At 46.4% G+C, this 22,656-nt stretch overlaps 2 protein-coding genes across 6 annotated transcripts in view; one reads left to right on the top strand and one right to left on the bottom strand.

Moving 5' to 3' along the window:
- Positions 1-22,656, top strand: part of BAZ2A (bromodomain adjacent to zinc finger domain 2A) — a 35,405-nt gene that overhangs the window by 4,005 nt on the left and 8,744 nt on the right. For 2 of the 4 annotated variants that reach the window (XM_055396209.2, XM_055396211.2), the window contains exons 2-15: positions 840-923; positions 11,681-11,818; positions 13,427-14,020; positions 14,889-15,074; positions 16,118-16,336; positions 16,778-17,275; positions 17,416-17,476; positions 18,739-18,847; positions 19,018-19,119; positions 19,282-19,492; positions 20,757-20,857; positions 21,127-21,192; positions 21,371-21,604; positions 21,740-21,994. In XM_055396209.2, coding sequence (XP_055252184.2) covers positions 11,683-11,818; positions 13,427-14,020; positions 14,889-15,074; positions 16,118-16,336; positions 16,778-17,275; positions 17,416-17,476; positions 18,739-18,847; positions 19,018-19,119; positions 19,282-19,492; positions 20,757-20,857; positions 21,127-21,192; positions 21,371-21,604; positions 21,740-21,994 — 2,772 coding nt within the window. In that variant the 5' untranslated portion in view covers positions 840-923; positions 11,681-11,682. Of the gene's footprint in view, positions 1-839; positions 924-1,100; positions 1,552-11,680; positions 11,819-13,426; positions 14,021-14,888; positions 15,075-16,117; positions 16,337-16,777; positions 17,276-17,415; positions 17,477-18,738; positions 18,848-19,017; positions 19,120-19,281; positions 19,493-20,756; positions 20,858-21,126; positions 21,193-21,370; positions 21,605-21,739; positions 21,995-22,656 lie in introns of those variants that run through there. The other 2 variants (XM_055396210.2, XM_088837089.1) reach the window with 2 other exon arrangements.
- RBMS2 (RNA binding motif single stranded interacting protein 2) overlaps positions 12,705-22,656 on the bottom strand; it is an 83,414-nt gene continuing 73,462 nt past the window's right edge. Inside the window, exons 14-15 of one of the 2 annotated variants that reach the window (XR_008681901.2) lie at positions 13,956-14,001; positions 12,705-13,271 (exon numbers count right to left, since the gene is read on the bottom strand). The gene's annotated coding sequence lies outside the window, so the exon portion shown is untranslated. Of the gene's footprint in view, positions 13,272-13,955; positions 14,002-15,092; positions 15,136-22,656 lie in introns of those variants that run through there. The other variant, XM_055396220.2, reaches the window with a different exon arrangement.

The following is a 22,656-nucleotide window of genomic DNA, read 5'->3' on the forward strand; positions in this document are numbered from 1 at the left end:
TTCTGTCTGCTTCTTCCCACTGGCAACCTATTTTTTTCAGGAGAGACATCCTCCTAACCCTCCTTAGCCTGTCTCTGGCCTATACACTTTGAGCTTTGCTGAAGCTCACTTCCTTCTTAGCTTTTCTGAGGCATTTGTTTGTTGTGGTGAATGAAGTCTGTCAAAACTCAGGAAGAACTCACTTCTCTGTGGAGTAAGAAAATCCAGTCTAGACTGATGGATTTGGTCCTGCCTTACTCTGGTCCCACCCAGTTTTCAGATCTTCTTCCTCCTGACTCCCAGAGGGAAAAAGTATTTGTTGACCCCCGCAACCTGCCAGAGTTTCATCATCCCCACTCTGAAACTGTTCCTCTTCCAGAGAATTCAGCCTGAGTTTTGCACAGTTAGGCAGTTGTTGTAAAACTGCATTGCAATGAATTGAATAGGAATTATCTTGACGCCTGCAAAGTCTGTTGAGTTGCAAGGGAAAGAAAACCTGGTTTCTGGTCACATTTTATCCACTGTTTGACCTTGAACGAGTTGGTTACTCTCTTCAGACCATAATTTCTTCACCTAACAAGAGAAGACTGAACTAGAAATTCTCTACATTCTGGGCCTCTGCAATAGACATTTTAGGTGATAGCTAATTTCTAGTCCTCTGCTAGATTTTTCCTTCCTCTTCTCAGAAGTTTTCACATATAGCCCTATAAGAAAAAGTACTGGAACTATATAAAAAATGGTGACTTAGGGCACCTTATTTGCTGGTCAGTTTTTCTGTTCCTCCCCTGTCCCTCTGACCAGATTTAGGCTAGACTCTGGCCTTCCCTTTTTAGTCTCAAGGTTCCTTTTCTTACCCACAGGAATCTTCCTGACCCTCAGGGTCCTGCTGATGTCGCCGGGAAATTGGTGATCCAGGCAGGACCGGGCTGCCATCCACGGGACAGGTGAGTGGGCAGCAGATGGAGCTTGCCTTTTTCCACCTCTTTACCAGGATTGAATTTTCCTAACCTTTCCGTTTCTGCACTTCCCACTTTTCCACTACTTATCATGGGAAATAGCTGCCCCCGAAATGATCTCCCTCTCCCATCTCCTGCCCCGCCCCTCCTTAGGGGACTGGCACATGTCTTGGTCCTAGAAATTTGGTGTAGTCTTTGAGGTTAACCTTGGGTTCAGGGCACGCCTTTCAGTTTGCTCAACGCGATGCGGGACTACCGCCCACAGTGAAACAGTGCAGAGGTAGCTTACCGGTAGGCTAAGGTGACGCCGCGGCGCTAGGACCCAGATCCGGGTCAGGGAGCCGGGATTCCCGGCGCTAGGACCCGGCGGCGGAAGGCGGCTCTCCTGCGGCCGCAGCTTCCCCGCCCCCTCCGGCTTCGGCTCACTCCTCCCCCGCCGGCCATGTTGGCTCCGCTCGGGCCCCGCGGTTGAGCCGCGTCCCCCTACCCCCTCCCGGACCCCAGACCCCCTCCCCCGCGTTCCCCTCCCCTCCTGGCGCCCGGAGCGCGGCCATGTGAACCGCCCGTCCCCCGGGGAGAGACAAGCCCCGAGCCTGGCTGGACGCCGCCGCCTCAGGTCTGTTGGGTCTGTGGCTGGGGGCCTGAAGGGAGGGAGCCCCGCTTTGATCCGAGGTTTCCCTCAGGGAACGGAGGCTCTGGAACCGCCTACAGCCTTGCGGGGAAGTAGGGGGGAGAGACGCCGACTTTCTAGTTAGGACCCAACCCTGGGCGGGGGTCTTTCCGCCCAGGGGGCTGGAAGGAGAAGGGGTTTGGCCGGCCTGCTGTAGACCCGGGATGGGGCGGCGGGGGCGGGAGCGAGAGGAGCTGTGGAGGCTCCCGGCGACGGCGGAGGCTGCGAGGAGGCGGCGGCGAAGCCTCCTGGCTGATGGAGATGACTCCTGTGGGGGACTCAGGGTGGAATCCCCGGGAGGGGCTCCACCTCTTCAGAAGGGGTGGGGATTGCCCGAGTGCGAAGGGTAGGTGAGGGGGTTCCCTGGACGGGTTACACACTCCGTTTGTGGGGGTTGGGGCGTTTTGGCAACAGTGAGTGGAGGTTAAAGGGCTTTCCAGGGGTCTCGGGGTGTCTCCTTGGCGGAGTTGGGGGCGGGGTGCACGTTCTTTTGAGCTTGGCGAGCAGGAGCGAGCCTTGCTGGAGTGAAGCTGTGCTTGGCTTGGGGCCCTCGAGTCCAGGGAGAATCCCCCACTCCAGGGATGGGGGTTGGTAGGGCTGGTGCTGAAGCGTCCGGATTTGAGCTGGGCTTAAGGGCAGGAGCGAAGAATAAAGAGGGAACCCTTAACAAGGGGGATTCCTTGCTAAGGGGATCCCCATTTCCATGGCAGAAAAGAGGATCCCGCATCATCCCTTTCTTCCCTGAGGGGCCCAATTTTCAGGGGAAGGCAGTGCCATCAGCAGTCATCCTTTGTAGGATTTGTTGGAGTGAGAGATTTGCATCCTTCGGGGGGCGATGCGGGGGGGGGGGATCGCTTCTACCTCCATCTGTACACAAACAGCCCCTCCCCCAAGCCTCCCGCAGGAAGTGGCCGGGAAATGGCAGCTGTGCGTTTGCTGCTGCGTCTCTTGTTGTTTTGAAATGTCCATTTTAATCAGATTTGGTTTCATTTTCTCAGGCCTTCAGGCAAACTTGGATCCTGCCAACCATGTGGTCTGAGAGTCCTTTCGTTCGACTTTTTTTCTTTTTAGTAAACTTAATTTGTCAACCGAAAGTAGTCACTGCGGTTGACTCACTGATCCCAATCCCCGCTCCAAAGCATCTCTGTCTCCTTGTCTGGATTTTTTTCTCCTGAGCTAGAGGTCATAGAAAATCAAACTCACTCATTCACCAGCAGGGCTACACTTTCAGTACAAGTGATGCAAATTCCCTGAGTGTGAAGAGTAGCCAGGAAGACTTGGGATCTTTTGTGGCATGACAGTGGCTTTTGGGGATCTTGCTTTATATGTGTATATGAATATTTAAATATATTCTTACATATGACAGTTTCTGTATTGCAGACCACTTGAGCAAGTGAGCTTGTGAAGAAGTGAATTCTGAGATGTGCAAGAAGAGGAGGGAAGGGGGAAGATTTAATTGAGTGGGATTTGTGTGTTGGGGTAGGACTGATTTGCAGAGTGAGGGTGGTGGGCTTGTTCCTCAGTGGTAATTCTAGCCTAAGAATAAGTCCCTGTTGGAAGCCTGCTAGTAGTTAACATAGAGGATGGTTTACCTTCTGCAGAAACAACTCATTAGGAAAGTTAGTTATCATATGATTTACGCCTCAGTTCATAAAAGACATATTCTCTCTTATTAACATTCATGGAGAGAGGTAACCTTTTCCCCTGTTCTATGCAAAGTCATGTGTCTATGCAAAGATTTTCTCTTTCTCCCACCTGATAATTCCAGGAGATTTTTATTGCAGCATACAGTGATGGACTCTGTGTACTATGCCCCCAGGCACTTAGTTAGACCCTGGATTTGGTTTGAGGTGAGTTGGCCACAGGATTTTATATTTTGAGAGATGGAAGTATTGAGATCATTTGAACTATCCTGAAGATGGTTTAAGCCTAACATTTAAATAATTTTTTCAGTATTTTCCACCTGAATTGTAGATTCTTAGATTAAAGGTCTAGGATAGGACCTGGTAGACATATATGATTATATGACAGTGGCATCATCACTGTTAGGATAGCAGCTTTGCTCTTTTTACTGGGGCTTTTGGAGTTGATATTCTGGAAACAGTAAAAACAAGTTCAGTGTCATTGTCCTTTTTCTTGCCCCTCTGCTTGCCTGGTTGGCTCTTTGAGTTGCTTTCTGACAGGGTTGACTTGACACTGATTTTTAAGTTCCCCTTTCTTCAACCTTTGTTTACCTGGATTGGGGCCTGACAGAATAGTAAATTGATTTTCCCTGTTGGAAATTAAAACAATGAAGGAAGGAGAAAGACTACTCCTGTTTCTTTGGACTCTTTAAGAGAAGTTGATTTTTGAGATAGCTATGGCTTCATTCGATACATGATTGATCCGAAAGCTGAATGAAGTAAAGCTTTCATGGCCTTTTTGTAAAATGGATGTATTTTTCTTTCAGAAGTGGATTTCTGAATATTGACTTTTTTTTTTTAAGCCTCTCTGTAGAGGAGAAAATTTGAGGTGTAGAGAGAACTATGTGGGCCGACCTCAGAGTCAGTCAGAAATCTAGAATGCCCTAAGAGGCTCATCTTGCAGTCTTGTGGTTCTGGAATCAGGTGTTGCCAGGGGAGAAGCAAACCTTGTTAGGGTTACTATGTCTTGCTCCTGTTGACCTTTCTTCTCACGTCTGAAGAGGTCTGCTATATTCTTTTACTAAAATAGTAAAATAGTTAAAATAGTGTGGAAGTTATTCTGATAACTGATATGCAGCTCAGTCTTGTGTGAGATGTGTACAGTGAGGCAGTAATGCCAGAAATTTTATTTCCTATGACATAGAGTGACTTATAAAACTCTTGAGGAATTTTGGGGGCAAATAATCTTCTGGATTTGTTTCTTAGGATATGAATGTTCTCATATACCTCATAGCCCAAGATTATACTTTCTTAGCATTGTTGCACATGGGTCAGAGAGAGCATTTTTCACCAACTTGTTGTTTTTCATAATTCTGATTTATAAAATTATAAATTTATAAAACCTGCCTCACTAAATGGAATCTTTAACCTGCTTTTCAGCTCAGTTTTTTTTTTTTTTTTTGAGGAGGAGGGTAATATATTTTTGAAGAAAGGGGTGAAGTCTAACTGTTAGAGCTGAAATTGAGAAACAGAGCTTGAAAGGGAAATAACCTTGTTACAGCCTCTGGAGTGTGGCTTTTAATGTCCTGCAATTTTAAAGGCATTTCCAGTTCTCTGATGAAGTGACCAGAGCAGTGGCAGAAAACCTAGCCTAGATTGTTTGTATGTGGTTCCTTTATTCAGTCACCAAATATTTTAAAACCTGCTGTATACCTTGAGTGTTCAGTTAAATCATGCTTCCCTGTTTCTAGGCCTTATTTTCTGCATGAGACATCTGTCTAAAATATTTCAAGATTTGGGGCCTTTCTTCCCTCTAGAAGGGTTACCTCTATTAAGAATGAAACTGAATTTTTTGTGTTCCTACTATTCTCTGAGAATGGTAGGAGCAAAAAACCATATTCTATATTGGATGAGTAAATTGATAGTGACAGAAAAGATAGATTTATTCATTCATTTGTTCAATCTACAGGTTCAACAAATATTTCCTTTCATTTTTTTATGTACTCAGCACTAAATTAAGTGCTGGAGATATAATGGTAAAACTAATACCTGGTTGATGCTGTAGAACCTATATGTGTGCTCAGTCGTTCAGTCTTGTCTGATTCTTTGTGACTGCATGGACTGTAGCCTACCGGGCTCTTCAAGTTCATGGAGTTTTCCATGCATTACTGGAGTGGGTTGCCATTTCCTACTCCAAGGGATCTTCCCAACCCAGAGATTGAACCCATGATGAACTCTTGCATTGGCAGGTGGATTTTTTACCACTGCGCCACCTGGGCCCCCTAGAACCTACATAGTATAGAAGAAATAAGAACAGAGAACAGTCATCTTTGTGTTCTGTGCAGCTTGGACATGGCAGTTGTCTTTGAATAGCTTTCCTTAGTATAATAACCTTCCTTCTTTCATCATCTTCCTTCTGCCTCGCTGTCCTGACTAGGAAAGGGAGGTTAAGGAAAGGACACTGAGAGAATGCGCCTCAGTCAGTATGGCTGTAGTCTGAGTCAGCTTCCAAGGGAAGTCAGTTACCAGTGCTGTTGAAATGGGCTATCCTGACAATAGAAGAAGGCATGTTGATTTTGTGGCTCGACACTTGGAACTGTATTGGAGGAAGACAGCCTAGCCAGGGAAGGGGTTTTTAGGTTTGAAAGGCAAGGCATCCTTGTTTGCAGCATCAGGCATTGGGAATAGTGAGAACTTTTGGATCTTCCCCAGAGAATAGGATAGGAATGGGAAATGAGGCAGCTTTTGTATTCCAGCAGAGTTTTTCAGTTTTTCAACCTTGAGCAAGAGCCAAATAATCCTTTGTGTGGTGGGTTGTCTTGTGTATTACATGATCATTAGGAGCATCCCCAGTGTCGATTTCTTAGATACCAGTAGCCTATACCTTTCTACATAACTAAATGTCCCCTGGGGGCAAAATCACCCTGGTTGGGAACCACTGTATTAGAGTATGGTGGGTGAATCCAGAGATGTTCAGTGTTCAGAAATATCATAACATGCACCATTACAAATCTAAAATGTAGTAATATGATTTATTTACTATACTGCAAGATTTACATTAACCCTTTAGTAAAGACAGGTGTTTGAAATCTCTTCCTAACCCCCATATTAGAAATCTCTCTGTGGAATTTTAGCATTCTGTATGGGAAGAACGAAGCAAGAAGCTGCAGGCATTGCTCAAGGGTCCAACTGGATGGTGTTGATGATGTGTCTTGTTTGGGGGTAGGTAGCCTCAGAGGTCTGAGTGTTGGTGTTGGTCAGGGCACCTGCAACAGTGTTGAAATTTGCAATGTTTATTTCAACACTTTGTGCATTGTCAGCCTTTTTCTGTTAATGCCATGTCACAGGTCCACAGAGTTGCAACTTCAGTTGCAACTGAGAGAGCAGGCTGTTTGCCCATGTGGCAAGAGCTTTATTGCCTCAAGCTTAAGGGGTAGTGTCCCTCCTTTAACTCATAAATGAAGCTTAGAGGCTCTTAAGTGATCCATTTACAATAAACTGGGACTGGACTAGGTGCTGGCCTGATTGTACTTCCTGGTCAGAAGAGCTGTCTACTATTCTGGGGGTTGGGCACTAACTGATTTCCTTTTTTCATTTGGCCAAAATCCTGTTAGTTCAAAGGGAGACACTCTCCTTTGTTTTACTGTTCTCATTAGCTCTAGATGGGAAGACATGATTTACCTTCAGGCCTTATCTGAAAATCATCTTGGGTAGAAAGGTTAAAATAAAATAACTCTGATTTTATTGCTGAGAGGAGCTGCCCACATTTTCTTTGCATTCCTGTACTGTGATGCCATGTTTAAGTGACATCTGAAATTAAAAGGCACTTGCTCCTTGGAAGAAAAGCTATGACAAACCTAGACAGCATATTAAAAAGCAGAGACATCACTTTGCTGATACAATGGTCCATATAGTCAAAGCTCTGGTTTTTCCAGTAGTCGTGTACGGATGTGAGAGTTGGACCATAAAGGAGGCTGAGCAGTGAAGAATTGATGCTTTCAAATTGTGGTACTGGAGAAGACTCTTGAGAGTCCTTTGAATAGCACAGAGATCAAACCAGTCAATCCTAAAGGAAATCAACCCTGAATATTCATTGGAAGGACTGATGCTGAGGCTGAAGCTCCAAAACTTTGGCCACCTGATGGAAAGAGCCAACTCATTGGAAAAAACCCTGATGCTGGGAAAGATTGAAGGCAGGAGGAGAAGCAGGTGACAGAGGATGAGATGGTTGGATGGCATCACCGACTCAATGGACATGAATTTGAACAAACTCTGGGAGAGATAGTGAAGGACAGGGAAGTCTGGCATGCTGCAGTCCATGGGGTTGCAGAGTTGGACACAATTGCGCAACTGAACAACAGAAGTATACAGTGAGTCTGGCTGGGAGGATCATCCCTGTTTTTGTAATATCTCTCATACTAGTAAAATAGTAATGGTTTTAAAGTAACTTGTTAGGGTCACACAGCTAGTGGTAGTAGAGCTGGAATTTGTACCTAGAGCCCACTGTTGTTCCACTGATCTCACTGCACAGCACAGAGTATTTTATGGTTCTAGGAAGCTTCTTATAAATGAAGTGATTGTGGTCCTGGTGACCCCTCAGTAGAGGCTACTGGGGAAATAGACCTCAGGCACTAGATAACTTCTCATCCCTTTTGCTTATCTGATTTCTGTAAGCCATCCATTTATGCTTGCTGCTGCTGCTGCTGCTAAGTTGCTTCAGTCATGTCCAACTCTGTGTGACCCCATAGATGGCAGCCCACCAGGCTCCTCTATCCCTGGGATTCTCCAGGCAAGAACACTGGAGTGGGTTGTCATTTCCTTCTCCAATGCACGCATGCATGCTAAGTTGCTTGAGTCGTGTTCAACTTTGTGTGACCCTATGGACAGCAGCCCACTAGGTTCCTCTGTCCACGGGATTCTCTAGGCAAGAATACTGGAGTGGGTTGCCATTTCCTTAATTTATGCTTATTAGTGTATAATTTGTGAGACATGAAATGGTATACTGGTCCCAGACTAGCAGAGATGAAAAAGTCACTAGTTTCCTCATGGATTCAAACAGAAAAGGGACAACAAACTGTGGCCTATCATTGAGTGGGAGAATATAGTCCAGTGGAAATGGGAGAGAAGATGTGTGTCTCAAAACACCGCAGCAGAGGTGTGGCTGTGCATAAAACTGGAGGAGTGGAGAGGTGGGGATCAGATGAGATTGGCTCTCATCTAATTATCAAGCATAGCATTTCTAGATTTGTGTGATGAATTACTGAATATCTTCTCTGTGATGTAAGTTTGCTTATAGCTTTGCTTATTATTATTTTGGCTGTTCTGCCTGGCTTGAGGGATCTTAGTTCCCTGACCAGGGATTGAACCCAAGCCCCAGTAGTGAAAGTGCCGGGTCCTAACCACCAGGGACCACCAGGGAATTCCCTGTGATAGATGCTTTCCCACGTGTCTCAGAACCTGCCTTCCAGTGCAGGAGATGTGGGTTTGATCCTTGGGAAAATCCCTGGAGAAGGAAATGGTAATCTACTCCAGTATTTCTGCCTGGGAAATCCCCTGAACAGAGGAGCCTGGTGCACTATAGTCTACAGGATCGACAATCCATGGGGTCCCAAAGAGTTGGACATGACTTAGTGACTGAGCAGGCATGCAACCTAGGGGATAGAGGATGAACTTTTCTTCCTTAATGTCTTTCATTTTGGAAGGATCACTGTTCTCATGATGCTTATTTTTCAGACCGTTAGTGCTGAGGAGTGGCCTTTAACTATAGGGAAATCTTGGAGGGCCCTGAGGTCTTCTCTTCATGATGCCTAGTAAGTTTGGATCTGCTACTTATTTTAGAATGAAGATAGGAAATTCTGTATGAAAAATAAATTTATCCTAAAAACTTTTCCTCCCTTCAGTTCAGTTCATTGACAAAATACAGAGTGGATTTTATTTTTCAAATTCTAGTTAAAATTGATGAAGGTGGAGACAATTATGGTATTAAGCATGGAAAATCTTATAGCTCTCATACCATATGCTATACTGGGTTTTTGTTTCATGCTCAGAACTATCTTAGGTTCACCTAATGGTGGCCAATTTGCATTATCTAGCATGTTCAAGAATATGATTCTTACAAACCTTGGGCAGTGGTCTTATATATTCTTAACTAATTTATTCATTCTTTAAGAAGCTTTACTTCTAGTTTTTTTTTTTTTTTTAAGAAGTTATTTTAAAAAAACCTCACCTAGGGGACTTCCCTGGTGGTCCAGTGGTTAAGACTCTGTGCTCCCAGATTTGATCCCTAGTCAGGGAACTAGATCCCACATGCACAACCGAATAAAAACAAAACAAAAAACGTAACCCTCGGACTTCCCAGGTGGCGCAGTGGGTAAGATTCCATCTGCCAGTGCAGAGGACATGGCTTCAATCCTGGTCCAGGACTCCACATACTGCAGAGCAACTAAGCCCGTATGCCACAACTACTGAAATCTCTGTGCTCAAGGGCCTGCAACAGAGTAGCCCCCACTCTCCACAACTAGGGAAAGCCCTATCGCACCAATGAAGACCCAGCACAGCCATAAATAAAATTATGTATTAAAAAAATCCACATAACCTAGGTCTGCTTATTATTTCATCTTGGGAGCTTGATAAATCTTTCTGCCTGAATTCTTCTGTCCTTTTTTAAAATGTAGTAACCAGAGGAGTTGCTTTTTCTGTATCACAACAGATCATGTCTTTCACATGTCAAATTAGTGTGTGCTAGTATATCCTAAGAATCTAATTGATGTGTCAGACTTTGCCAATAATCCTAGCTTCTGTTTCCTTTCTTCCTTTTTCTCTTTGCTCTATCAAAGGTAAATATATTCTTTAAAAAAAAAAATTTTTTTTTTAAATTTTTATAAAGATCTATTTATTTTCAGCTGTACTGGTTCTTAGTTGCCACACACTGGCTTTGATCAGTTGCAGCAAGTGGGGGCTAGTCTTCATTGTAGTGTGTGGCTTCTCATTGTGGTGGCTTCTCTTGTTGTGGAGCGCAGACTCTGGGGGTGGTCACGCTCAGTAGTTGCGGGGCACGGGCCAAGTTGCTCCACTGCATGTGGGTTCTTCCTAGACCAAGGATCAAACCCATGTCCCCTGAATTGGCAGGCAGATTCTTAACCACTAGGCCACCAGGGAAGTTCCTCAAAATAATTTTTTAAATTTATTTTTGGCTGTGCTGGGTCTTTGTTGCTGCGAGGGCTTTTCTGTAGTTTTGTACAGAGGGGGCTACTCTGCAGTTGGAGTGTGCGGGCTTCTCATTTTGGTGCACAGGCTCTAGCGTTCGTGGGTTTCAGTAGTTTTGGCTCCCTGGCTCCAGAGCACCGGCTCAATAGTTGTGGCGCACGAGCTTCGTTGCTGTGTGACATGTGAGTTCCTCCTGGACCAGGGATCAAACCCATGTCTCCTACAGTGACAGGCAGGTTCTTTACCACTGAGCCACCAGGGAAGCTCCAGAGATAAATTTATTCTGATCATCATTCCTACTAGTATATCACCTCATATTCAGTAGAGGGTAAAGAACTTTTTAACCATATTTCTCCCCAATGAGCCACTGCATTTTACAGTTTAAGCACTTAGCAGTTCTCTCAGTGACCCTTTACATTTAAGCCACAAAACCAAAACATGGGGAAGTAGTCATAACAAAATACTATTTCTTAGGGTACTCTTATTTAATCAGTTTTCCAGCTCTGACACTTTTCAGAGCTATGTTCTTGAGAGCATACGATTTCCCATGAAAAAGGAGTAGAAGTGTTACTTGATGATTTGAGTTTTGCCATTATGATCACCTTTCCTGAAATGTGTGCTTTTCAAATTCCTTTACTCAGGTAACTACACTGTCTTCTTCTGATGTCTGAGGCTGTAGATAGGATAACATGAAAATTAACTCAACTGTAATAATAAAACATGATATGTATTAAATATACTTTTCTGCCAACATGTCCATGCTTTCCCGTCAAAAGGTGGCTTTGGGAACCTTCTATAGACCCTGAGAATGGGACTCTGGCCTTAATTGAGGGGGAGAAAAAAGGATGGAGAATGTTAAATATTACAGTTGAGGGTTAATATCTAACACAGAGGGGTAACCTGGGCTGGGAGTTAAAAGAGTGGAGCTTATACCGGGGAAAGACTCCTCCAGGCGGCTATTTTGGTTTTTCTCCCTAACTCTTATCTCTAAAAGGCTGACTTAAAAAAAAAAAAAACTTTCTATAGTGTCATTGCCCAGATTAGGAGTATATTTCCTCTTCCTCTTCTCTTCTCTTTTTCCTCAACCCCCTTTCTCCCCACCACTCTGCCCTGTCCATTACTTAGGTAGGAGAAGGGTAAGTAAAGTAGATGGAAGGGTGAGGGCATTCCTTCTAGAATATTTCAGGTGACATGATAACCTTATTTAACCGCCAGTATTTTTTTCCCTTTTCTCTCCCCTCCTACAGAAATGGAGGCAAACGACCATTTTAACTTTACTGGCCTTCCCCCTGCACCTGCTGCCTCAGGACTGAAACCCTCTCCCTCCTCAGGGGAGGGGCTCTACACTAACGGGTCTCCCATGAACTTCCCCCAGCAAGGGAAAAGTGAGTGTGAGGCCATGTGGCCTGGGAGGGAGGGGGCTTCATTTCTTTAGAGCAGATTGATGGGATCAGTGGGCTCTCCTATGAGTTGGCTGCTTCACAATAGCTCTCTTTTATGTCAGGTGGGAAGGGAGGAAGTGAATCCTCAGAACTCCAGCTGCTGGACAGAAATCAAGCTTCTTAGAGCAAGTTCTAGGGGTTTGTAGAAGAAACACTGTTAGTTTTAAGGTTGGAAGAGATTAGAAAAATATACTTGCCTTCTCGTATTAGCTTGTTCTTCTGTTAGCCCTGTTCCCTGGCTACTGCCCCAAAGTGGTGAGGTGGCTACTGCTTCTGATAACCAGGTTGCACCCGTGAGAAAGAGATAAAGGGCCAGTCCTCTGAGAAACTGTTTTTAGAGGTTGGAGTAGCCGCCCCCTAGGACTAGAGGTAGAGGGGTTGGGTGAGGGTTGGGATGTGTTTGCCTTTTAGTTTGTGCAGTGGAGAAGAGGGCAGATGCTTGAAGTGCTTGTGCCACTTACTGTCCTTGCGGATAGAAGAGAGGGACAGGGAGAGTTTTAAGTTTACCTACTTCCCCAGAGAGAACATCTAATTCCAGACGGAAGTGCTGCTGCCAGGAGCAGGTCTTTCTCTGGATTTGGCTTATCAGGTGCTCTCTGCAGTGGCTCTGCCAAGTACCTCTCTACTCTTGCCTTGGTTTCAGTCAGGTACTTTATGCTTGGAAGCAGGGGGAGCTCAAATGCTTCCCTCCTTCCTTGCAGCAGAAAAATACTGCCACAGGCTTATGCTTAACCACCACTCCCTCCTGTCTTCAACAGAAGGGTTGCAGATAGATAGAAACTCCCTCACACCCCCACCTCCCCTGAAGCTTCCTTAGTATTTTGGTTTCTTTTATTTGATTGCCCTCCAGTCCAGAGGCTGCCATGGGTGTTGAAAGGTGAAGTCTGCAGTACTGGTCATGCAGAGACTCCACTCGGTGCCTATTGCCCTATGGGGTACAGTACTTATGGGGAGGGACCAAGACCAGTCTCTTCTGAGCTGGGATCTTGCTGCTGTGGTGACTGCAGATTCTATTCTTAGCCCAGCACAAAGTGCTGGATCTGCATGTGCCAGTGAGGTGGAGGCTGTCCCTTCTGGTGCCACCATGGGGCCAAACAGGCACTGGGAAAGGCAGGGGGGCGGGGGAAGGGAAATGGAGAATTCAGTCATGCCACTCCAAGGGAAGAATTCCTCCAGGGAATGAGGGTGGGGAAGAATGCAAGTCACTGTAGGGATTCTGCAAACAGTTTCATTTAGAAAAGAAAAAAAAAATTAAAAGGCCCTGAGCGTCAGCAGCAGCCATCTCTCCCTGCTGATCGTTTCTGTAGTAGGCCAGGAGAGTTCCCCAACCCCCTACTCAGCAGCCTCAGCCGCAGTTGCTAAGCTTACATCCAGGAGCATCTGGGTTTGGTGTTCCCTGGAGACCAAAAAAAAAACTGTAAATATAGTAGAAGGGGAATCCCCCACCCCTTCACCTTTACTTTTTCTAGTCAGTGCTGTTCCTTTAGTAGAACTGGTATTGTTACTTGCATACATATCTGAAACTGACCCTTTCCCCTCCTTCTCTGCCAGGTTTGAATGGGGATGTGAATGTTAATGGCTTATCTACTGTATCTCACACTACTACTTCAGGGATTTTGAACTCTGCTCCCCACTCCTCCAGCACCTCACACCTCCATCACCCCAGCGTGGCCTACGACTGTCTCTGGAACTACTCACAGTACCCATCTGCCAATCCTGGCAGCAACCTCAAGGACCCACCCCTTCTCTCCCAGTTCTCGGGGGGACAATACCCACTCAACGGCATCCTTGGGGGCAGCCGGCAACCTTCATCCCCAAGTCACAACACTAACCTTCGGGCTGGGAGCCAAGAGTTCTGGGCCAACGGTACCCAGAGTCCCATGGGGCTTAACTTCGATTCACAGGAACTCTATGATTCCTTTCCTGATCAGAATTTTGAGGTGATGCCCAATGGACCCCCTAGTTTTTTCACCTCCCCACAGACTTCTCCTATGTTGGGATCCAGCATCCAGACCTTTGCACCCTCCCAGGAGGTAGGCAGTGGTATCCATCCTGATGAGGCAGCAGAAAAGGAACTTACTTCCGTCGTGACAGAGAATGGTGCTGGCTTAGTAGGCAGCCTGGAGCTGGAAGAAGAGCAGCCAGGTATTACTCATGTGGGTCCATGAGCTGGGTTGGGAGAGGGAAAATGGGGCTGTGGGGGGCAGTGGCTTTTTGAGGTGAGGAAAACTTGTCTTTCCAGCTCTCTGCAGTGGAGGCTGATTTGCATGTTGGTGATTAGCAGAGCCAAGTGGCTGGTGTTTTTGTGGCAGCAGCACCAGCTCGAGAGTGGGAGTGCAAATTATTTCAAGCTCATGCAGAGCTGCTGGCCTGGAGAGGGCAGGTGGGCGAGCCCGAAACAGCCCCAACAGACACCCTGCATCAAGAAAGCCTTCTTCTAATATATAGGAAGGGTTTGGAGCATCAGCAAGAGGCAAAGAGGCCAATTTGATTTGACTGTGGCAGAGCCAGACTGGCTGCTAAAGTGGGCTGAGCCCTAAGTAGTGATTGACACATGAAGGAGGGAAGGAACAGGCAGAGCATACCACTGCTTGTCTACTCGGTCTTCTTTCTTTTTTGTTGTTCTTAGCATTGGTACATGTGCAGTCCCTCTCATCTTTTCCCTCAGAATATAATTTGCTATTGATTCCAAGTGCAAGGGGTGACCACCCTGTAAAGTCACAGGATGATTTCTCTAACACCTGTTCCCACTGGATGGGGGAAAATAGCTGAAAACATGATGGGTTCTTGTCTCAGACCCCACTCTTTTCCCTTTTTATCTGCTGTAAGATCTTACTCACTTAATCTTTGTTTAATCAAAGTTCTTGGTATTTTTGGTACCCAACATAGAATTGGTACCCATAAATGTTAAAAGAATGATCATCCATCCCTCTAGCAAAGATTGCCTACTATAGCTGACTGAACCCGTTGAAGGCACTGACTTTGACTTTTGCCCTCTTCTGGGGTATCCTAGAACTAAAGATGTGTGGCTACAACGGCTCCGTCCCTTCTGTGGAATCATTACACCAGGAGGTCTCAGTCTTGGTCCCTGATCCCACAGTGAGCTGCTTAGACGATCCTTCACATCTTCCTGATCAACTGGAAGACACTCCAATCCTCAGTGAAGTCTCTCTTGAGCCCTTCAACACTCTGGCACCGGGTAGGCTTGGAGATTGACTCCCTTCAATGTGTCCATGCAGAGGGTAACTGACTTATACCACCTAGAAGAGATAGTAAGCCAGGGAAAGTATTTGGGAATTTGGGCTCCTAGGGCCTCCAGACGGAGAAGGCAATGGCAAGCCACTCCAGTACTCTTGCCTGGAAAATCCCATGGATGAAGGAGCCTGGTGGGCTGCAGTCCATGGGGTCGCTAGGGGTCGGACACGACTGAGCGACTTCACTTTCACTTTTCACTTTCACACAATGGAGAAGGAAATGGCAACCCACTCCAGTGTTCTTGCCTGGAGAATCCCAGGGACAGGGGAGCCTGGTGGACTTCCATCTATGGGGTCACACAGAGTCGGACACGACTGAAGTGACTTAGCAGCAGCAGGGCCTCCAGATGATCCTGTTGCAGATCACAGTTTCATGCCACTGGCCTGACTGCGCCAGTTGCACTCTGAGCTGAATTGGTTCATTTCCCACGTTCTCTCCCAGTGTTCCTTTTGGCCAGGAGCCCTGGATAGGGACTTCTTACAACACAATTGGGCTATTTGGGTTGTCACTAACTGGAAAGAAAACATTACCTTTTACCACACTGTTTTATGATAGATACTAGAATTTCGTGTTGGTCTATGGGTTAATAGACCTTCCCTTTCCTTCCCTAATATTAGAAAGAACCTTCATCCTGTAGGAACTAGAATTGGAGGTATTCACACTGCTGCTGCTGCTAAGTCGCTTCAGTCGTGTCTGACTCTGTGCGACCCCGTAGACGGCAGCCTACCAGGCTCCGCCGTCCCTGGGATTCTCCAGGCAAGAACACTGGAGTGGGTTGCCATTTCCTTCTCCAATGCAGGAAAGGAAAAGTGAAAGTGAAGTCGCTCAGTCGTGTCTGACTCTCAGCGACCCCATGGACTGCAGCCTACCAGGCTCCTCCACCCGTGGGATTTTCCAGGCGAGAGTACTGGAGTGGGTTGCCATTGCCTTCTCCGTATTCACACTAATATTTCTTAAATCTCACTTCCTGATTTTCTACCCCTGAAGAGCCAGTGAGTGGAGGACTCTACGGTATAGATGACACGGAGCTGATGGGTGCAGAGGACAAGCTGCCTCTGGAGGACAGCCCTGTGATATCTGCCCTTGATTGCCCTTCCCTCAATAATGCCACTGCCTTCAGTCTCCTGGCAGATGACAGTCAAACTTCAGCCTCTATTTTTGCCAGCCCCACCTCTCCACCTGTCCTTGGGGAGTCTGTTCTGCAAGGTGAGTGAGGAGAGCTAGACAAAGTCCTTGACCTAGGAAAAGGTGAAAGTACAGGCCTTAGGGCTGGGTGATCTATGAGAACACCTTGCTGGGAGCTGAAGGGCCATGGGATGGTGTATGGTGGGACTGAAAAAAGGCATTCTGACTTCTCTGTGCCCAAAAGAACTTGTGGGGTAAGACTTGGAGTTTGCAGGAGAAAGGAGCCCAGAGGCCTTTATTGGCTCCAGGTGAAAAGTATTCACACAGTGACAGCAGCAGCAGTTTTGCCCTTTAACCTTCATGAATGGTAGGGGAGGACAGCCAGAGGCTATTTCTCTTTTTCCTATCCTAGGGGAAAGCCCTTGAAGTAACCTTGCTTAACTTAGTCCAGGTTTGTCTGATAGATTCTCTTGTTTTATAGGGTCATTTTTCCTTTATCCATCCTGTCCCTTTGGATTCTAGATAATAGCTTTGACCTGAATAATGGTAGTGATGCAGAACAGGAAGAAATGGAGACTCAGGCTTCAGACTTCCCACCTCTGACCCAGCCAGCCCCTGACCAGTCATCCACTATTCAGCTACATCCAGCAACCTCGCCAGCAGTCTCACCAACAGCCTCCTCAGCAATCTCCCTGGCAGCGTCTCCAGCAATCTCCCCGGAAATCTCCCCAGAAGTCTCCCTGGCAGTTTCTACAGCAGCCTCTCCAGATATTTCCCCAGCCATCTCCCCAGCAGCCTTCCCAGCAGTTTCTCCAGCTTCCTCAGCAGCCCTCCCACCAGTCTCCTCAGAAGTCTCCTTGACAGCTTCCCCAGTGACCTCCCCAAAAGCCTCCCCTGCAGCTTCCCCGGCAGCTGTCTTCCCGACAGCCTCCCCAGCAGACAAGGATATCAGCAGCGTCCCTGAAACAACTGCTGACCTGGAAGACACCACTGTAGAAGGAGTCCCTTCCTCTGCTAGCGGTGAGTCTCTAGATTCTGTTCCACCCCTGACTGGTTCTAGGGAAACTGTCTGGTGGCATTTAGCCCCTCCTCACTGACCTGTTGTTTCAGTCTTTTGCTTGACCTCTTAACTTGGGTATCCCTGTCTCCCCCCACCCCAGGTGATGTCCTGAGGAGACGTATTGCTACCCCAGAAGAAGTTCGTCTTCCCCTCCAACATGGGTAAATGCTCTAATTTGTTACATGCATTGACCTTTGACACAGTTAATGAATGATTCTAGGAAGAAGGAAGGGAGCTGTCATCTGAGATGGGGGAGGAATGGACTAGACAAGAATAGGTTAAAGGATAGTTATCTGCAATGATAGTGTTTCTGGGCATGAGATTCTTAGGCTTTCTTTCTTCCTTTGTCGTGGTCTTCTTCCCTCACCCATTCTTTTCTCATTTTGTGGCCACTTAGTTTTTTCCTTGAGGGGCTAGTGCTATTATCTTTTACAAATTCAGCTGGTGGGTCTGGAGTTCAGGTGTCCAAATGAGTTAATTTGTCCTATATGTTTGGAGAAGGAATAGCAGTGAATGGGGAGTGGCTTCATCTCCATGAATTGGGATTTTTTTTTTTTAATGCACTCTAAGGGTAGGAACAGTATGTGACCAGAATGAACAAGCCAGCTAACACCAAGGGCTTTGTAGGAATAACTGCCTTCCTGATCTTCCCCACCCCTGCCCCTCTAGGCTACTTGTGGTCACCAAGTCTGAGTTCTGCTTTAAGTTCTGAGAGAAAGATAAGGCTTAGTCTTAGAATTATCTGTTGCTCAGAACACAGAGTTCCTTACTAAACCCTGGCCTCTACGGAGTCATTTCATGGAGTCAGCAGTGAGTTTGTTCTTCTGCTTCCCTCCCTACCCTCTGTCATTTCTGCCTTTATTCTCTTAGGTCTATATTCTCTTTGCTGGAAGCCCAGTAATTTGTCCTGAATGGCATTAGGGAGGGGGTTTCTGACTGCCCATCTCACTGACTTTGGAAGGGGATGGGTGGAGGTCTTTCTGGGCTTGTGCAATGTGGTGTGTTGCTTTCCCCTGAGGCACTGAGGGGCTTGAGGCTCAGGCCTGCCTTCTGGCCAAGCTTGTATCTCAGAAAAAGTGAAAGTGAAGTCTCTTAGTCGTGTCCGACTCTTTGTGACCCCGTGGACTGTAGCCTACCATGCTCCTCTGTCCATGGGATTTTCCAGGCAAGAGTACTGGAGTGGGTTGCCATTTCCTTCTGCAGAGGATCTTCCTGACCCAGGGATCGAACCCGGGTCTCCCGCACTGTAGGCAGACGCTTTACCATCTGAGCCACCAGGGAAGTCCTGTGCCTCTGCATCTACATGCAGTTCTAATGAGACAGGTGTGGGGAGGGCTATCTGCTTAGTGGGGTTGGCTTCTGGGTGATTTAAGAGTGGGTAGGGGTGTGACCTGGTGGCAGGGCCCGTGTGCTTCTCTGGCAGATGGCGGAGAGAGGTGCGCATCAAGAAGGGCAGCCACCGATGGCAGGGGGAGACCTGGTATTACGGCCCTTGTGGGAAGAGGATGAAACAGTTCCCAGAAGTGATCAAGGTAATGGAGCTTTCGTGGACTCTTGTAGAAAAGCACAGACTCCTTTTTTGGGCCCAGTGGCAACAGGCTGGCGTTGTCTGCTCTGGGGCTTGTTCTGCTTGTGTTGTTGCTGGCCAAAGGGCATGGTAGGACCGTAACTTCACTGACGCCACTTTACCTCCTCCTCGTAGTACCTGAGCCGCAACGTGGTACACAACGTCCGTCGGGAGCACTTCAGCTTCAGTCCCCGTATGCCTGTTGGTGATTTCTTTGAAGAGAGAGACACACCAGAGGTGCACACCCAAGGGTTAAATATACTTTTTTAAATATGAGGAGGGGTTGGTGGACAAGCTGCAGCTTCCTCATGGGGTTTGGAGATTCTCAGGCATCAAATGGTTCAGAGGTTCTGGTGGCTTCCATGAACTTCGGTTATGACAATGTCCTTCTTACCTCAGGGCTTGCAGTGGGTGCAGCTCTCAGCAGAGGAGATCCCATCCAGGATTCAGGCAATTACTGGGAAACGGGGCCGACCTCGAAACACTGAGAAGGCCAAGACCAAGGAAGTCCCCAAGGTGAAACGGGGCCGAGGTCGGCCACCCAAAGTCAAAATCACTGAGCTATTGAATAAGACAGACACCCGCCTCCTAAAGAAACTGGAGGCCCAAGGTACCATGATGTTTCTTAACTTGGGAATTCTGCTCACTCTCTGAGGTATCTGAAATGTTGATGTATTGGTTAATGCCTGGGTTTCCCAGGAGTGTGACTGACATCTAGATGGAATGTATCTGAATTACCTTCCCCTCTCTGGAAAGCAGCATCAGGGTCCTAGCACTTTAGTGGGTTTTTTTTTTTTTTAAACAGCCAGTTCCTTTCTTGAGTTTCTGTTTAGTGGAGCCTTGTGTGGGGAGGGGGGGGTGGTATCCCAGGAATAATTATGAGAGGAGAGGGCTTTCATGTCCTTTCTTACCATCTTTTAGCTTCTTACTTATCTTACTGGTCTTGCTTGTCTTGTGTAAACACTCATTGCCACCATCATAGAGGTTCAGAATTCACATCTGAATCCAAAAGATAATTGGTACTGTTTTAGTGGGATGTACAGGTAAGAAATGTCTATATTTTTCAGTAAATATTGCACTTACCCTTATATAGTATGAAGAATGTGAAAGAATTTGGAATCAAGTATCTCCTATTCAGAATTCCAGCTCTGCCAGATTCTGACTGTATGACTATGTGACTTGCTCATAGTGGTTCTTCTGCAGATAGTATCTATCTAAACTTGGAGGGTTGCTGCACAGATGTAGTAGTGCTATTTCTATGCCAGAATAGGATAGGTACTATCATATCAAAAACATCAGTTCTAAAACACAGCTGTCTGCAGAATCACATCTCAGTATCATCTTCCAAAGGAGAAGAAATTCAGATATTTTAATGGAGCAAGACATAGGAGCTGAACATAGGCAATAACTATGTCAGATTTGATAGGATTCTACTAAAATGTCCATTATCTGGGCCCTTCCTTTCTGGCACATTCTTGCTTAATTGGTGCTTCCAACTCAAGACCACCTGCTTTCTCTGGCAGTTTTTCTGTTTCCTTTCTTAGTTCTAAAATCAGCCTGTCAGGCAGCCTGGGACAGAGACAGTCTCTAAGGCTATTCCGTTGTTCTGGCCTCCAGGACCCTTTCTAAAGCAGTCTAAGTTCCAGAGGCTGGTGCTTCTGGGCATGAGATGCCATTTGTGTTCTCTCCATAGGAGGTTCCTCTCGTGCATTTTTTTCTCCCAGTGTTTTATGTATACTTTCAAAAAAAAAAAAAAGGCATCTGGTTTCTTCAGGGAGCTCTTTGGAGGCCAGCTTTGTGATAGGCATGTGCTGGTCTGGATGCTGGAGACCGGTCTCCTGCCTCACTCTTCATTTTTCTTTTTGCTCTCACAGAAACACTGAATGAGGAGGATAAACCTAAGATGTGTAAAATCAAGAAGAAGATAAAGCAGAAGGTGCAGCGGGGAGAGTGTCAGACTACTAACCAAGGGCAGGTGAGGGACATCAGAGAGATTCCACAGTAGGTTAACTTCTCCTACAGCTGCTCTGTCTTATTTTCCATCTCCCACGCCTGCCACCTGCCATTTAGAGAATTTGGCTTGTTCAGAAATAATGTGGGCATCTCCAGGGTGAAAGAGTTGATACATTGCCAACCCCTCATCCCATGTCTCAGCTCTTCTCCCCAGCATCCTTGTTTTTGAATCCTAGCCCAAGCAGTGATGCTTTCAGTTTGAGGAGAAATTACTTCCTTTATGGTTTACAGGCCAAAAACAAGAGGAAACAAGAGACCAAGAGCTTAAAGCAGAAGGAAGCCAAGAAGAAATCCAAGGTAGGTACTTATATGCACAGGCATAACTTTGAAGTCACCAAACTGATTTTGCAAGACATGTGAGTTGGTCATGTTTTATAGTCATGTTTCAGGGTTTAAGGTGGGGAGGATGGGGACCAGGGAAGGGTGATTTGAGTCTTCACGGCACTCTTGATTCCTCTCTCCCTTGGGTGGTTAGGCTGAGAAGGAGAAGGTAAAAACAAAGCAGGAAAAACTGAAGGAAAAAGTCAAGAGGGAGAAGAAGGAGAAGGTAAAAGTGAAGGAAAAGGAGGAGGTGGCCAAGACCAAGCCAACGGGTAAAGCAGATAAAGTGCTGGCCACACAGAGGCGCTTGGAGGAGCGGCAGAGGCAGCAGATGATCTTGGAAGAAATGAAGAAACCCACAGAGGACATGTGTCTGACTGACCACCAGGTAGTGAGGGGAGAACAACAGGTCCTGGAGGGGCCATCCATGAAGACACTTCTGTTAAAGGAAGAGCCTCCTAGATATCCAGACTGTTGCCTTCCCATGTGTTTGACAGAACACCTACCACTTTTGTCCCTACAGCCGCTGCCTGACTTCTCACGCATCCCTGGTCTGATCCTGCCTAGTGGGGCCTTCTCAGACTGCTTGACCATTGTGGAGTTCCTGCACAGCTTCGGCAAGGTGCTGGGCTTTGACCCTGCCAAAGATGTCCCTAGTCTGGGGGTCCTGCAGGAGGGGCTCCTGTGTCAAGGTGACAGCTTGGGCGAGGTACAAGATCTACTGGTGCGACTCTTGAAAGCTGCACTCTATGATCCTGGCTTGCCCTCCTACTGTCAGGTGAGGTCCTTTCCTGGGTTCAGAGGGCTTGGGATCCGTGCATTTCTCAGTTTTGCTTTCTCTTTGAGTTGAACACATGAAAGCCCCTTCCAAAGTGATCAGGACAAGTAAAGGGAGATACACAAATGGTCGCCAAATAAGAGTGGTTTGACTTAACACTTTTTCGACTTTACAATGGTTCAAGAGTGATAGGCCTTCAGTAGAGGTACTTAAGGTTTTGACTTTGATCTTTCCCTGGACTGGAGAAATGCAATAGTACACTCTCATGGTGCTGGGCAGTGAGTCAGCCATGCACGTCACTTGTGCAGCCATTCTATTCCTCACTTTGAATACAGTATGCAGTAGATTGTGTAAGATATTCAGCATTTTATTATTAAGTGGATTTGTGTTAAATGATGATTTTGCCTTCCTCTCGGCTAATTTAAATGTCTGAGCATGTTTAAAGTTGGGTTGGCTAAGCTGTCATGCTCTGTAGATTAGGTGTGTTAAATGCGTTTTCAACTTACAATATTTTCAGTTTATGATGGATTTTTTGGGAAATGATCCCATCATAAATTGAGGAAGATCTGCATACTACATGCTATCCCTTGTAATTTACTGCCTTTTTTCTTAGGTTACTTCTCATTGCTTTATGATTTTAGGTCCTGATTCTCCATTATTCT

This window comes from Moschus berezovskii, chromosome 6 (assembly GCF_049115385.1).
Source record: "Moschus berezovskii isolate FMDL1 chromosome 6, NW_MosBer_1.0, whole genome shotgun sequence".
NCBI lineage: Eukaryota > Metazoa > Chordata > Mammalia > Artiodactyla > Moschidae > Moschus > Moschus berezovskii.